A 16,717-nucleotide genomic window follows, 5' to 3' on the forward strand; every position below is an offset into this window, starting at 1 on the left:
ATGAGAAGGATCTTCCTCCTGCTGTACTTTTCCAGATCTTGGGGGTGGCTGCAAGGACGAGCTAGGAGGAATGGAGATGTCTGTTGGGTACGTAGAAGGTGAGGCGGTGGTTGAGGTATGCTGGTCCTATGCTGTGCAGTGCCTTGTAAGTGTGGATCAGAAGTTTGTATGTGATGCACTTGTTGGTCATTCGCAATCCACTAAAATCCTAAAAACTCCAACGTTCTCACTGGATCCATCATTGACTTCTCCCTCTTCATAATGTAATCTAGCTCCTCTACAACAGATACTGTCATTGGCATGTGATGCTAACAGCGTTGTGCAGTCTGAAGCCATCAACAAAATATTGTTCAAATATACAACCTGACACCTCTCTGGTGTAAACAGTACATAACAGGCCTCACGATCTTTAAAAAAAACACCATGGTACAGAAGAAAGCCCAAAGGTAAAAAAAGTAAACTACCACCACCTGCCCGACCAGCCAAACATCTGATACAAGTGATGATCCTGGTGTACAGGAATTGTGAAAAAGGCCTCCTTGAGATCTAATGTTACCATCCAATCCTGAGCTCGGAGAATATCACTCAAAAGGTGTATTTCCTCCATTTTGAAATGTCGATACAAAACTCATTGATTTAACTCTCTCAAGTTTCTCATTGTGCTGCCTAATTCCTGAAATTCATTTGTTTCATTTCTCACTAAGAAGAAATTGCTTACAAGTGCTGCCCCTGTTAAAGAAATTACATATATTACTTCTTTTTCCAGAATTCCATGAATTTCTTTTGTTACCAAAATCCTTTGCTGCTTTGAAAAGTTTATGTGATGTAGGGAACGTTCTTGAGCCGCAATCACTATAATACCAACTCTGTAACTCATGAAAGTCTCTAACACCCAGGAATCCAATGTTATCTTTTTCCAAGTACTCAAATGGTGCCTTAATCTGCTTCCTACCACTAAATTTTTTCTCTGCCACCACTGTCCTCGCTCTAGCTCCTTGGGTCCTCTCCCTCTTTGAGGGTAGAAGCTAGTGGCTACCTGTAAACGTTCCTGAAATTCCTCTGTAATAAAACTGCCGTCCTTGCCAAACACCTTTACGTCTGTATTGGCCATAATCTGGAAAGCCACCTCTCCAGGACCTACCAAAAAACACTTCCTGAAAAGACCTTTCTCATAGCAGTGTGGGCCTTAACCAGATCAGTGAAAGTAGCCACATACGTCCACAACTCATGAAAAGGAGAATTTAAAGGATATCTAGTTCCTTAGTACCATACTCCAGCACAGCCATATCCACTAGCTTTAGCTCAATGTTCATGAGTATTGACTTCCCCCTTTCTGTTGCAATAGCGGCATTAGTGTTACCAACTAAGCATACTGTATTCAACATCTAACGCTATATCTACCTTTGACGGCAGTCAATACCAACGGAGACATCTTTAAATACTGTCTCCTCTGTCATATCAAATATGTGGGCAACAGTAGCAATTACATTCAGTAATTTGTCCTGTCATATTTTCAAAGACTTCTCCAACCCTTTCTTAGGTGCCTTACTGAGATTTGAGCATATATCTTGCCAGTTTTGAATCAAACTTTGGAGAATTGCAGACTTTACCCGCAGTTACCCATCTTGAACCGGAGAACACTTCTCTTCTTTGCCTCCAAAAGTTTTCAATTTTTTTAATATGAATACTTGCCCACATAATTGACTGGCCACCATTCACTGGCCGGGGGTGATGGATCGCCCCCTCAGACCCAAACATTTTTCCACTTTGGGCGAAACATGCTTACCTACAAACTCTATCTCCTACGTTGTCACAAGCAAATCCACATCCAGATTATAATAATCCTGGAGTACTAAAACATCCTACCAATAATCATCATCTGTAAGTGACATATTACATAAAGTAGCAGCTTTTAGAACCATCCCTCAAAATGTGTCATCCTCAATCTCGCAGCTGTTTCAGTTCCCTGAAGGAAATGTGAGGCAAACGAGGTGCCAATGAACTGTAAACTGTCCTCAAAGTACAATGGCTGGTCTCAGGAAAGTTATCCCGAAAAGACCTGAAAATCAATCTATTTAAAATGGCCAGTGGGACCCCAGCTAAATAGTCCTGTCTCTGGTTTACTGATGTACTTGAGTCCCTCACAGAGGTGCATTTGCACATCTAAAAAGGCTTGTGCAGCTGCCTCACGCTGGCCAGAAGACCGCAACAACCCAACTCACTCTCTTTATTCAGCTTGACAAAATCAGACACACGCACCTACAAACGAGCACCCACGACCTATTTCAAACCGCAGTTAGTGACTGCAGGTCATTCTCTTATAAGTCTTCTCACAGGAAAACCAAGTTCTAAGAACCCAAAACCAACATACCAGAATCCAAAGCAAACATAGTGTTAAGTTTGCATCAAAACTGAAAACACAATCATAAAACTGACACTAAGCACTACTGGAAATTAAAGAAAACTTTTCCCAAACAAACCTGAAGAGCAAATATGAATCATACGAATAGAACCACTCGTAATTTCATGCCCGTGCAAACCCCCAACATAAACTGTCATAAATGTTGCTATTGTATTCTGCTGCTTGAAGGAAAGTACATTAAACAGAACTGCTGTGAGAAAGTAGCCGCTTTCTAGCATCGTTACCTCCATTTTTGGCCTATTTGTGAGTGTTTGTCAGTGTGTTTTTACTGTCTCACAGGGATCCTGCTAGCCAGGACCCCAGTGCTCATAATTAAAACCCTACTTGTCAGTGTGTTTTGCCTGTCTCACTGGGATCCTGCTAGTCAGGACCCCAGTGCTCATAGTTTGTGGCCTATGTGCGTTGTGAGTATGCTTAAATGTGGCACTGTGCTAACGAGAACTCCAATGCTTATGCGCTCTCTACTTACCAAATTTGTCACTATAGTTTAGTGACTCCATGTTCCAATTCCATTTGGCACTCTGGACTCCCCTTATAAGTCCCTAGTATATGGTACCCAGGTACCCAGGTCACTGGGGTTCCAGGAGATCCTTATGGGCTGCAGCATTTCTTTTGCCACCCATAAGGAGCTCCTAAAAACCTTTCATCAGGACTGCCACTGCAGCCTGAGTGAAATAGTGCATACACTATTTCACAGCCATTTTCGCTGCACTAAAGTAACTTATACGTCACCTATATGTCTAACCTTCATTTACTGAAGGCTAGGTGCAAAGTTACTGTGTGTGAGGGCACACTTGCACTAGCAAAGGTGTCCCCACGTTGTCCAGGGCCAATTCCCCAGACTTCGAGGGTGCGGGGATACCATTATAAGCGTGCACTACATAAATGTCAATACACATATGTAGCTTCACAATGGTAACTCAGAATATGGCAATGTGAGGTGTCTAAGATCATGGAATTGCCCCCCCATTCCAAATCTGATATTGGGGGGGCCAATCCCATGCACCCTGGGGACCCCACCATGGACCCCCAGTACTGCCAAACCAGCTTTCTGAGGTTTCCACTGCAGCTCCAGCTGCTGCCACCTCACAGATGGGTTTCTGCCCTTCTGGGGACTTAACAGCTCAATCCCATGAAGGCAGAACAATGCATTTCCTCTGGGAGGAGGGTGTTACACCCTCTCCCTTTGGAAATAGGTGTTACAGGCTTGGGAGGGGTAGCCTCCCAGAGCCTCTGGAAATGCTTTGAAGGGCACAAATGGTGCCCTCCTTGCATAAGCCAGTCTACACCGGTTCAGGGACCCCCAGTTCCTGCTCTGGCCCAAAACTGGACAAAGGAAAGGGGAGTGACCACTCCCCTGTCCATCACCACCCCAGGGGTGGTGCCCAGAGCTCCTCCAGTGTGCCCCTGGCATTAGCCATCTTGGATTCCAAGTAGTGGCGACCCTCTGGAGACCTCTGAGTGGCCAGTGGCAGCAGGTAACATCAGAGACCCCTCCTGATGGGTGCATACCTGTGTAAGTAGCCAATCACCCTCTCAGGGCTATTTAGGATATCGCCTCTAGGTGTTTCCTCAGATTCGGTTTGCAAGATTCCTCCAGTACTCCTCTGCATCCTCTGCTTCAGCTTCTGACCAATGGATCAACCGCAGACTGCTCCAGGAACCGCTGTAACTGCAACTGAGTATCCAGGACAACTCATGTGACCCGCAACTTCAGCTCCAGACAGCATTTGCAAGAGTTTCCAAGGTGTGCATCCTCTGAGGACTGCCTGTCTTCACCCTGCACCAGAAGAACCGAAGGAATCTCCCATGGAGAGACGGAGTCACTTCCCTGCTTCTGCAAGCACCCTTCTGCGACGACAACTGGTACTCTGGGACTCCTCCTGACAACGAGCGTGCTCCCTGGAACACAGGCGGTGAGCTCAAGTGACCCAGACTGTCCAAAGGTCCAGCTGTCCAAATTTGGTGGAGGTAAGAGCTTGCCTCCCGATGCTGCAACAGTACCCCGGTGCACTGTGTCTTCTGCAGCTCCTTGGGCTTCTGTGCACTTCTTCCAAGAATCCTTCATGCACAGCGTAGCCCAGCTCCCCAGCACTCCATCCTGCTACGCACAGCTCCCGAGGTGTTCTCCAGCGCTATGGGACATTCCAGTGTATTGCTGCGACGACTGCACTTTGTATCTTCTTTGTCCCCATGTACTGGGACTCCCGTGGGTGCTGCCTTGTCTTCTGAGGGCTCTCTGAAGTGCTGAGAGTCCCCTCTGTCTCCTCAGTCCGAGCTGAGAACCCCAGGTCCCTCCTGGGTCCAGTCAGCTCCTTTTTGACGCAACCCGCGTACTTGCTTGAACCAAGGCTTGTTGGCAGAATCCAGAGACGCAAACAGCCTGCAACCAACAACTCGACGTGGGACATCACCTCTGCCAAGCCATTTTCTTTGGTGCTCTTCTGTACTTTTCTTCTTACCAGAGAATCCACTTTTGCAACATCTTCTAGGTTGGCAGGGGCTCCTGTCCTTCCTGGACTCTTCTTCGACTTCTAGACTTGGTGTCCTCTCTCCACAGGTCTTAAGGTCCAGGAATCCATTGTTTGTTGCTTGGCTCTTGCAAAATCTCTTATCACGACTTGTAGTGTGTTCTGAGGAAACTTGCTGTACTTTACTCCTGCTTTCCAAGGCTTTGGGATGGGGTACTTTACTGAATTTTGGTGTTTTCCTACATTCCCAGTGCACTTCTACACACTACACTTGCCTAGGGAGGAATCCGTTATTCGCATTCCACTATTTTAGTATATGGTTTGTGTTGCCCCTAGGCCCATTGCAATCTATTGTATTTTCTACTGTTTGCACTATTCTATGACTGTTTACGTACCTGATTTTGGTTACTAGTGTATATATTGTGTATAATACTTACCTCCAGAAGGAGTATTGCCTTTAAGATATTTTTGGCCTTTTGGGAACACTGAGTATTGTCTTTTATTGTGTATAAGTACTGTGCAACCATAGTGGTATTGCAGGAGCTTTGCATGTCTCTTAGTTCAGCCTAAGCTGCTCTGCTACAGCTACTCTAGACAGCCTAAGCTGCTAGAACACTACCTACATTTCACTAATAAGGGATAACTGGACCTGCTATAAGGTGTAAGTAGAATAAGTACCCACTACAAACCACGCTAGCCTCCTAAAACTGCACATTATCAAAGCCTCCAATCTTGACATAAATCCACATCTGGGGCCTCTTTTACAAAAATCTGACGCATCTACTCCAATGCGTCAGATTTCTTGCAGTGCCCTACCACCACCTAACGACGCCATGAGTGCACTCTATTTCCAATACAGAGCTCCATGACACACGTTTTTACAGATGTGTCAGAAATTTTGAAGCATCTGTGGCGCTAAACTGACGCATCGCTGGACTAGCTTCAAAAAATGTATGCTACTCCAGCAATATGAGGAAGGCTCCCATAGAGAAAAGCCCTGTGTGAGTTTAATGCCTGCTCTGAGCAGGCGTTAAAATTCTGACGCAGTGAAATTGCAGCACGACACAGTGAAATGTTGTAAATTTCACTGTGTACGTTCTGTGTGGCTTTTCCCGAGGGAATGCCTACCTTGCATACATTAGACCTGGCGCTGGTATAATGTGACACAAGGCTTTAAAACTGACACACTGGGCCTAATGTGTCAGTTTTTAAATGCGGAGCAGTGTAAAACACTGCTTGTGCCACTGTTGCGCCAGATAAAAATGATGCAACGGTGGCACAAAGGCCTTGTAAATGAGGCCCTGAATTTTCAGATTTGACATTACTCAGCTCTAATGACTTCTTTGTTGTGTGTGTTGAGTCACAGAAACGGTTCAGGTGCAAACAACCAAGCCTATTGTTCCACTCCCCCCCCCCCCCCGGGTGTCGAGCCAGCCCTCCTTGCACTTCTGTTAGGTGTACTGTACATGTTCTAGAGGAGAAGGAAGTATGATCTGTTGCTCCTGGAATGTACCTCTGATGAAGGTAAAACTGCAAAGGACGATTTCTGAGCTAGTTAGACGGACACTATATTCCTTTCTGAAATCCTAGAACAAATTTTGGCCTCCAACCTCCATCCCCACTTAGTGGCCATGAGCTTTGTCTGCTGGATAATATCCTGATTTTCCAACTTTTTGTCCTAATTTCCTTGTTTTCTCTTCACTTTCAGGTTCTTCCTTATGTACCTCATTAACAAGGACGATACGGAGCACACTGGGCAGGTAATGTCAACACCTTTGTACCAGCTGGTCTGTCTAAAAAAAAAGCCACACAGGAATCCTGACTATAAGTACAGAAATTAGTGAATGTACTACCACAGCAAAATAGAAAACAATACGCTGGTGTAGCTAAATGCTTGGAGTAACAATGCACAGGGTGTACAAAATTCTTACTACTTCTCCCAATCACAGTGTACCATGCAGACGAGGCCAGTGAATGCTCTGCTAGGTGGATAAGCATTAGTACACCTTGAAAAGGAAGGGAAATGACAAGGGAGAGAGAACAGGTGAAATGTTAAGTGGACCATATGAATGTAAGACGAGCATTAACCTGCAGCAGCACGGGTTTGGGATTATGCTATGGATAAAGTAATGCAGCGGTAGGACATTCTTCACGTGCATTATGGGTTTTGAAAACTAAGGGCTATATTTATCATTATTTCACAGAACACACTGCAGCAAGATACTTTGCTGCGCCATCTGAAATAGAGAGGGCAGGAATGCACCATATCTATCAAGAAATGGAACATTCCTGCTGTATGCCTTCACCAGCGCATAAACTGCTGCCTAACTTGGTGCACGGGTGCCTGCGTTACGGGCAGGATAGTTTTTGTGCAGGAAGGGACACTTTTCTGCATAAAAACAATCCTTTGAGGCTTTTTCCTCTTTCTATGTGGGTTGCAGAATGCAGCACACGTAAAAAGATGAAAAAGGTGAAGAAATAAAGATATTTCTCCTAGTTACGATTCTCCTGGGCAGGCGAAGCATTGGGACACATTGCCAGGTCTGCTAGTATTGGTAAATCTGGGAATGCATCAGAATCCATGGGTGGAAGCATGAGCAACCCATGCTCCACCCATGGAACGCCACCCTCAGGCAGAATAATGCAAGGCAATGACCTTCGCTGACTTGCATTACTCCAGATTTACCAAGCACGCACAGCCATGCAAGGTGGCCTTGCTTTGCAGATCTCATAATAGGTTTTGGGGGAAATGTATGTGTATGTATGTATATATATATATTTTTGGGACAATCAAAATTAATGATCCAGTCAAACATGTAAATGCTATTGTAGTAACTATCACATAATAGTATTTCTACCCCCACCTAATGCCACAGACCAACTGCTTTGACCTGCCACCATCAACAGGTATAATTTCTAATCCCCCATGGTACACACATTTCAGCAGCAGCTACTTTAACTATTGAGCTATCTCATAGTCAATAATGAGTAGACGGTGTCAAACCTCGGTATCACACATTTCACTTTTATTGAGTACAACATCTGTTCCTTAAGCCATCCGTGGCCAAGACAGGGTAATTTCATAAGTAACCCTTCTACGGCACTGCTCAGGTTACTTTTTGATTACATCCAGGTCTATCTAGTCTTGTATCACAGGGCCACATTGCATCAGTCTATCGATTTCTGAGCCAATGGTAACTAATCTGTTTGCTTCTTTGTCCTAGGAATCTTATGTCTGGAAGATGTATCAGGAACGATGCTGGGATTTCTTCCCTGCTGGAGACTGCTTCCGCAAGCAATATGAGGATCAGTTAAGCTAAGGAGTTTGCCACTTGTAGAGAGACACCTGTACACCAACGACGAGCCTGCACTAGTGCACCATTTTTAAGCCACACAACATCAACAGAGGAACAAGACTCTGCTTCTACTAAATAGACCCTCTAGTTCTACAAAGACCTCAGCGCCCCCTTCCTTATTCTCCCAGCGTATTCCCAAGAGCAATAATGGAAAACAAGCGGGGAGGGGATGTGCCAACTGATTTTGAACACTTTACTGGAATGAACTACTGAGCAACTGCCTTTCTTTTGCCCAAAACTTTGATGGAGACACTCTTTAGTGATCCGTACCCAAAGCCCTCTCCACCCCTGCCCAATTACATACTCATTCACCCACAGCCTTCATCAGCATTCAAGTGAAGTGACTTTAAAAACAAACCTGTGCTCTGCTATGGAAACAACATCTTTTAATCACTGCAAAACAAAGAAAGGTGTATGTCTGGGGCAAAATGCTGCCAACACTCAAGCACCCAAAGGGACAAGAAACTTTACACATTGTGAATAAGGATATTGTTCTTCGAACAATTTGCAGACTAGGGTGTTTATTTGTTAAGGAAAGATAACACACTGCCCTTCACTCAGCTAAGGGGACTGTCCCCGAAGAAACTTGTATACCAACAGAAGTAAAGATGATGTTTTTAGAGTTGTTCAAATGGTTGCATGTTTTGTGTACTTCATGTTTTAGGAAACAAACACTTTATAAAGCCAGCTATGTCTTCTTACAATTGTGGGCCCACCCTGTGCAGATGTTCTATCTGAGTATAAACTTTCTGCTTCTGTAGGTTTCAGGTGGGTTACAAAAAAGTGCCTTTTTACAATGGAGATGTGACATCAGATTATGTTCTACTTTTTAAGTCCTTTGTATTAAGCCAGCAGTCTTGGCACTGCACATGTGCATTTGTGGAATATAGGTCAGGCTGTTTTGCAATTTTAAGTGTGAGCGTAAAGAGTGTTTCTAGTGGCCAGAAACAAATACAGCAGCCAAGAGCCAACAAAAGATCTTGAGAGATTAGCTGCTCCTTTTGGGCCATCCAGCAGTCAATTGCCTTTGTAAGGAGACCTTGTCTGTCTTTCTTTTCAGACCCAGGTGGTCTCTTACCTTATTTATTTGAGGTCTTCTTTTGTGCAGTCAAACCGGAAGGCATGTCAGACTAGGCGGGAAATGTATGCATTACAATAGAGACCAGAGTTTACTCTATAAGATTTAAACAAAAATCACATACAAAAAACCCCAGTCCAGTCCTGCTTCTATGGACCTCTTGGTTTACCTGCAGTCATTCCCAGTCATAAAGAAAAATGGGCTTTGCGGTTGCCTGGGTTTATAGAAAGCTGTTTTAATCTACCATTAAATGCCAGTGTAGCTCATTATTTTACTCCTCAATTGGTCAAAATGCTGAAGCGCTGATGTTATATGAATATTTAAACACCATTAACGAGATTAAGAATCAGGGTAATCTGGTTCTGCTGCTTTACAAAAGTGGACATCTTAGCCATGTCTGATCCTGTTTGAAATGGCTTTCAAGTGCAGGTTTCAATCATTGCCTGAGTTAATCCAGCACTCAATGTTACAAGTATGTATTGGACTCTGAAGTTTTGTTTGAAACTCTTGAATTTCAATGCACATTCAGCAGTTAGAGTCCATGGAGATTTCTGAGTTTCCAGGGTACCTCATGTATTCTCCACACTAAACAGTGGGTTCCAGACACATCCTATAATAGGCATCTACCACCTGGCAGTACATAGTTCCTTAAAACTTAATGAGGGTTAAAGTTGTTTTACCCTGATCCATGCTCGAATGACAAATTCTATAGAGTGCTATAATTTCACTGGATAGCTCTGTGTAGATATCATCTAAAATGTGTTGCAAGAACTGAATTATGGTGAGAATTGGGGCTCCACTCCTATCTAACTTCCCTGACGGAGTAGTTGATGTTTTCTACATCCCACAATGCTTTCTACTGTATCTCATTGAACATCCTCTAAACCTTCAGAATTGAGGGGGTGGCAAGGTGTGAAAGTAGTGGTGGATGTTGAAGGATGAGGGACAGGGAAAAGTGACAGTGCAGGGGGAAGCATATTATGGAAGAGAACCATTGCATCAAGAGGTTTAACCCCATAGAAGGGGAGAGCCTCTGTCGGGATGCATGCAGAAAATCCAGTCTGCTTTTTCTACAGATGATCATGTAGCACTGCGATTATCATTTCAGCCTCTTTCCAGATTATTGTAATTAACTTCCTGTCGCTTATTATATTTTCATGTAAAATAAAAGAAATATTGTTGCTGCAGATTTAGTTGTATGTAATTATTGTTCTTCCCAAGGAGCAGATGAAAATCTTTCTCAGTAAGAGAAAACATTCCAAGTATGGAGAAGAAATGTACCTGTCTATCAATAGTTGAAACCATGATGGAATCTTCCTCTGTCATCTGCAGACCTCTGTACTTTTGTAGTTCATCCACATCACTAGAAGTCACTCTTTTGTTTGAACCTATAATACACAAACTTCAATTTTTCTTTGCCAACATGTACATTCTCTACAAGTTTCCACCATTCAACTGTCCTTTTTCCCTAATGTTTTTTAAATATATATGTCTTTTCTTAGTTAATTGCTACAGTTCTTTGTGAAAGAGCAAATTCAAAGTAAACGTGCGGAGGCAGCGTTTATTTTCACTTTGTTAGTGTGACACCTCTTGCTCAAAAAATGCAGTGTGCCTCACTCGTAAATGAACCACCTTCCTCCATTAAATGCCATTACAGTTAGGCAGAGAGATTCTTCTACTTTTCTGAATGGTAAGAGATCTCCTTGATCCATTTGAGTAGTGTTAAAAAGGTGAGATGGTCACATTTGCTTTTAAGGATATGACATCACTCTTCTCCATGTCCATTCACCACAAGGCCAATGTGAAGCAATCTGGGAAAGCCATGAGACATATTCACTAGCATCACGAGGGTAACACCCATCTCTATCCTCACCAGCAGAGTCACAGTAGAGACAAAGGCTGCCCAGGAAGATCATGGTGGGTTGGCAGGTGTGACTTTAGTACTGGTTTTTCCCAGGGTATTCTGCTATGCTGCAGTGAACTGTGTCAGATGTTCGGCAAGTGATTGTCGTATTTGTGCTTAAAAACTCTCCGGACGTCTGGCAATGGTGACAGGTTGCTGCTGGTCAGCTGAGGGAGATGCTGCAACTGAGGGAAACAGAAGAAAAAAGGACAGAGTAGGGTGTTTTATAGGTGAGAACAATGGCAAAGAGAACATTATTGAGATGCTTATGTTTCATGGTAAGTCGACAAAAGCCTGCCATACACTTGATTTGTGTTTGTATTTACTTAGATTTGGTTGTCCCTCAAACATAGGATGTTATACACTACAACAATTCTGTACATAAGGAAGACCCCAGTTACTTACCTGTAACTACAATTCGCTACCATGAGGCCATCATAGACCAGTTTGAAGCACAAATATGAAATGTTATGAAGTAGCAAGCCTCTGAAATAGGAAAAGAAAGGGCTGGGTGTGAATTTGTGAAAGATACCAACACTGCACAACTCTGGTTTCTGAAGGATACTTCTAGCTGCAAGTTCCTCACCTTTTGAATGTTTCCTCAGGCGTCAGACTGGCTCTGAAAAGTTTAAAGCAGCACCCCTGCGTGCCAGTAGGTGGCATCATGCAGCTCTGTGCCAAAGTCATTCCACTCTGGAAGTGACATGCGAAGATGTATATAAGTGCCACTCTTGCACGCTGATTTTTGATGGACAAAGTCTACTGGCAGACTTCTCATTTTGTGAGTAGCCATGGAACCAGTCTGGATCCAACTCTTCTGAACTCTTCAATAGCTCTTCCACGCTGGTAGGGGGTGTTGGCTCCACCTCAGCGCCGCACACAACGCCTCGTGATACCACTGGAGCTATTAAAGACCACTGTAATTACATGAGTTTTCTTTTTTCTGCACCACTAATGCGTGTGTCTAGGCTTTCAATGATTTTTCTAAATAAAAAACGGTTAGGTGTAGTTTTCCTTTGAAATGTTACCAACCAAGTGGTCAGAGTTCAAACCTTGCCGGGACTGTGATGGACAGTATAATTAAGGACCCTCACGACGTGCCTTTAATACCTAGGACTTGACTATGACACCAGCGCCTGTGCGCCGTGTCAAAAGATGACCCCAAAGCATTAAAAAAAACTGGACGCCAAGATGTTCATGGCCAGAGCAAAAGAAGACCGATGCGGTTGCTGAAAGTCTCACCCGAAGTTGAAGACACCATAGTCCCCACCTTCGTCAGAATCCTCTTAAAAGAAGCACATGAAAAAGGGGAGACAGGAATCTTGCTGCCAAACGTTGAGAAGCATGTTGTCACGACCCTAGAGTTAACCTCACCTGGCGTCAAATCAAGAAAAAGTGGGAGGACAAACAGGATCCAGTGCCTGCAGCTTCATTGGAGCTAGTATAGTTTCTGGGCACTCGACTACCTGCAGCGCCGTCTCATACACTCCTGCTATTTCTGCCATACCCAGAGTTTCCAATGTCTGGACAGGATCCGTCAGCGTTTCTTAACACGGTGTACTGCATTTCAGCTGGGCCATGATTCTATCTTGTGCACTCTCTTTCCCCTTTGTTCTACTTGTCAGCGCACTTCACACCATTCCTGCTGTTGCCTCATGTGTCATGGGCGAATCCAACCCTGACTCCAAATATGCCAGAGAGGTCAACACAAGAGAGAAGCCACCTCCTACGGTCATCCAGTGTTCTTCGTCCTCTGAGTGCGCCTCCAACATTGGGCCACAGATGGTGCAAAACATGATGTCAATGGCCCCTGCATATGACACCGAAGCTGCGCCATACAACACCACTGGTGCCAAAAACAACACCGCTGCCGCTAATGCCGCAGTCACTATCTCCATCTCTGCTGGTGGCACATCAGCCACAGTGTCTACCGCTGATGCACCACCACCCAAGGAGAGAGGCTCAGCTGCTCTTGGAAGAAGGCAGGTATTTCTTTAAGGAAACAGACCCTCAAGACGATCCCAGTGCAGATGATGAAGGGGACGGCTCATTGGATCCAGACTTTGCAGGATTGAAGGATGCCAGTGGGCTTGACACCTCACCAGAATAGGAAGTTAGGTCACTGATGGGCCTTTCTCCTCCGGAAGTGACCTCCTATAGCACAGTAATCAGGAGGGCTGACTTGCACCTCCCTTCCACAGAGGGCAAATCCAACATCCTGATTGAGGTTCTGCACTCCGTCACAGTGGAACCCTTATTTCTGTTTAATGAGGCACTAATGGAGCCCATACTGGCCATATGGGAGAAAATGACAATCTCTTGTGCCATCTCAAGGCTGTCTACCCAGCCCCAGGAGATCCCAGATTTTTATCAGCTCACCAATCCCTGGAGATCCTAGTGGTGCAGGCATCTTGTTCCTCTAAAATGGCACTAGGGCCCATATTTATACTTGTTTAGCGCCGCATTTGTGCTGCTTTTTAATGCAAAAGCAGCACAAACTTAAAAAATACAATTGTATTTTGTAAGTTTGCGCCGCTTTTGCGTCAAAAAATTACGTAAATGCGATGCTAAAAAAGTATAAATATGGGCCTAGGTTCCTTTACTTCTACATCAGCTGACTGGGAATCAAAGAAGCTGGAGAAATTTGCAATGGAAATGTTTTCACTACAGAGTATAGCTCTCAAATCAATAAATGCCTCTTTCCTTTTAGGTAGATATGTGCATTCCCTGTTAGATTCCACAAAGGTAGTCATCCCCAATCTTTCAAACAATCTGAAAATACATTTCTCAGAGCTGGTAGGAGATGGTCAGGCTGCTGCAAAGCATGTGACACAGTGAGGGCTGGATACTGTGGATTCAATGGCAACGGCCAAGTGGAAACCCATCATCAACCCTAGTTAATAAATTCAGGATTTTCAACAGATGCATAAACCATACTAATGGACCTTCCGCTGAATGGATCTCAGTTCTTCGGTGCTGGCATTCTTGGCGTGGTCTCCCCTGTCTTTTTTTGCCTCTGCTTCCTATGTTTTGACTGTGTGCTGGACTCTGTTTTTGCTGTGTTTGGTACTCTGGGCACTTTACCACTGCTAAAGTGCAAGTGCTCCTGTGTAAAGTGTATGTGCAATTGGGTTTCAGTGATTGGCACATTTGATTTACTAGTAAGTCCCTAGCAAAGCGCACTAGAGGTGCCTATGGCCTGTAAATCAAATGCTACTAGTGGGCCTGCAGCACTGGTTGTGCCACCACATTAGTAGCCCTGTAAACATGGCTCCGACCTGTCACTGCAGTGTCTGTGTGTGGAGTTTTAAACTGCCAATTTGACCTGGCCAGTGTACCCACTCACCAGACCCAAACCTTCCCTTTTCATAAATGTAATGCATCCCTAAGGTAGGCCCAAGGTAGGCCCTGGGGCAGGGTGCAGTGTATGATAAAGGTGGGACATATACTTGTGTGGTTTTACATGTCCTAACAGTGAAATACTGCTAAATGTGGTTTTCACTGTTGCAGGGCCTATCTCTTTAATAATACGGTAAACATGGGGGCTGCCTTTAAATATCCTGAAAGTTCAGTTTCTCTTTGAGAGCAGATAGAAATATGGAGTTTGGGGTCTCTGAACTCACTATTTAAAAAGACATTTGTTAATGAAGTTGTTTTTTAGAGTGCTAGTTTGAAAATGCCACTTTTAGAAAGTAGGCATTTTCTTTCTTTAACCTTTCTGTGACTCTGCCTGTCTGTGGATTCCCTGTCTGGGTCAGACTAACAGTTGGGCTGTTTGTGAATCTCCTCTAGACAGTGACACAAAGGGAGCTGGGGTGTAGCCTTCATATCCTGATGAGCCATCTGAGCTGGAGTGGAGGGAGGAGTGGTCACTTACACCTGAATGGGCTGTGCCTGCCCTCACACAATGCAGTCTCCAAGCCCCTGGTGTGTGTCTGGGGCCTGGCCTGGGCAAGGCAGGATCCTGTAAACAACAGAGACTTTCCTTTGAAGTTTTCTTACTGCAAAGGCAGAAAGGGGTCCAAGTAATGGACCCAAAACCCCAGATTTTTAGATTTCTTCAAGATCACTTCTGGATTCAAGAGGAACCTCTGCCAAGGAGAAGAGCTGAGGAGAAGTGCTTCCCCTGCCTGTGACTGTGCTTTGTTGGGCTATCCTGCAGTTGCTGCTTCTGACTGTGAAATGGGACAAAGACTGGGCTTTGTTGTGCATTCCTGCTTGAAGAAGAATTTCCAAGGGCTTGAACTGAGCTTGCCTCCTGTTTTGAAGTCTTGGCGCCATCAAAGACTTCCTCTGCCAGTACCTGGACCTTCTGCTGAGACTCCTGCCCTGCCAAGTGGTACTCTATCCAGTCCCTGGGCCCTTGAAAGGTGAAGCTGGTAGAACAAGAGCTGAAATCCATGCACAGAACACCATGCAGGGATATTTTCGACGCACCATCAGCAACGCAGCTTATAAACAATGTGTCACCCGCTTTGCGACTGAAATCGACGCTCCACTTGCATCATGGCTGTGAGATCAATGCATTGCGGCGGGAGAAACAATACAACACCCACTTGTGGCTGCTGATAACAATACAAACCCCACGCAGCTCAGTTTTCGAACACCATGCAACCGGTTTTCTCACGCGTTGTCCCTGGGCGTCAAAGTCATTGTGAACTTGCACGATCCGACGTGCCTGTCCAGAAATTGACGCATCGCTCGCTTGCAAGGGAGAAAAACAACGCATCACCTACCCGTCAGGAAGAGAAAATGACGCACAACCAGTCTTGCGAGTAAGGAATCGATGCATCGTTGACATTTCCGGCGCACGCTCGCCTGTGCAGCTTTATTTTTGACACAACCATGTACTTTGTGTAAAATCAATGTTTCCATTATTTTTTACGTAGTAAGACTCTTCTTCTTTTTAAAATTCAAATCTTGACTTGTGTATGTTGGATTTTTGTCATTTTGGTCTTGTTTGATTTAGATAAATGTTGCCTATGTTTCTAAACTGGTGTGGTGTCCATTTTGTAGTGTTTTCACTGTGTTACTGTGTGTCTTGGTACAAATACTTTACACATTGCCTCTGAGATAAGCCTGACTTCTTGTGCCAAGCTACCAAGGGGGTGAAGCAGGGGTCATCTTGAGTGTGTAACTTCATTGCCCTGACTAGAGTGAGGGTCCCTGCTTGGACAGAGTGCAAAGTGACTGCCAACCAGAGACCTCATTTCTAACATTGGTGATGAGCGGGGAGGATTGGACTTGTATTTGTACTTGACATACACTGATTAAGTGTACACTGCTGTTTTCAGTGCAGATCATTAAGTGACCACATACTACTCGTTTTTGCTTTTTCTCTTTTTGGACTTTTTCCTGCTTCCATATTTTTGGTGATCTTTTTGTTGATTCTTGAACTTCTCATTGGGAACTCTTTTTTCTGCCTTGGAACTTTGCACTTTTGACTTGCCATCATGTCTCAATGTGGAGATGCACCAGCTGGAGCTG

General features: G+C 44.5%; 2 protein-coding genes across 11 annotated transcripts in view; one reads left to right on the forward strand and one right to left on the reverse strand.

The window, feature by feature from the left end:
* Nucleotides 1-10,514, forward strand: part of RYR1 (ryanodine receptor 1) — a 1,068,376-nt gene extending 1,057,862 nt beyond the window's left edge. For all 8 annotated transcript variants that reach the window (XM_069206982.1, XM_069206985.1, XM_069206986.1 and 5 more), the window contains 2 exons: nt 6,602-6,653; nt 8,118-10,514. In XM_069206982.1, coding sequence (XP_069063083.1) covers nt 6,602-6,653; nt 8,118-8,213 — 148 coding nt within the window. In that variant the 3' untranslated portion in view covers nt 8,214-10,514. The remainder of the gene's footprint in view (nt 1-6,601; nt 6,654-8,117) is intronic.
* LOC138259341 (cyclin-dependent kinase-like 1) overlaps nt 10,507-16,717 on the reverse strand; it is a 231,599-nt gene continuing 225,388 nt past the window's right edge. For all 3 annotated transcript variants that reach the window (XM_069206992.1, XM_069206991.1, XM_069206990.1), the window contains exon 10: nt 10,507-11,415. In XM_069206992.1, the coding sequence (XP_069063093.1) occupies nt 11,314-11,415 (102 nt within the window). In that variant the 3' untranslated portion in view covers nt 10,507-11,313. The remainder of the gene's footprint in view (nt 11,416-16,717) is intronic.

Source organism: Pleurodeles waltl, chromosome 9 (genome assembly GCF_031143425.1).
Source record: "Pleurodeles waltl isolate 20211129_DDA chromosome 9, aPleWal1.hap1.20221129, whole genome shotgun sequence".
Taxonomy (NCBI): domain Eukaryota; kingdom Metazoa; phylum Chordata; class Amphibia; order Caudata; family Salamandridae; genus Pleurodeles; species Pleurodeles waltl.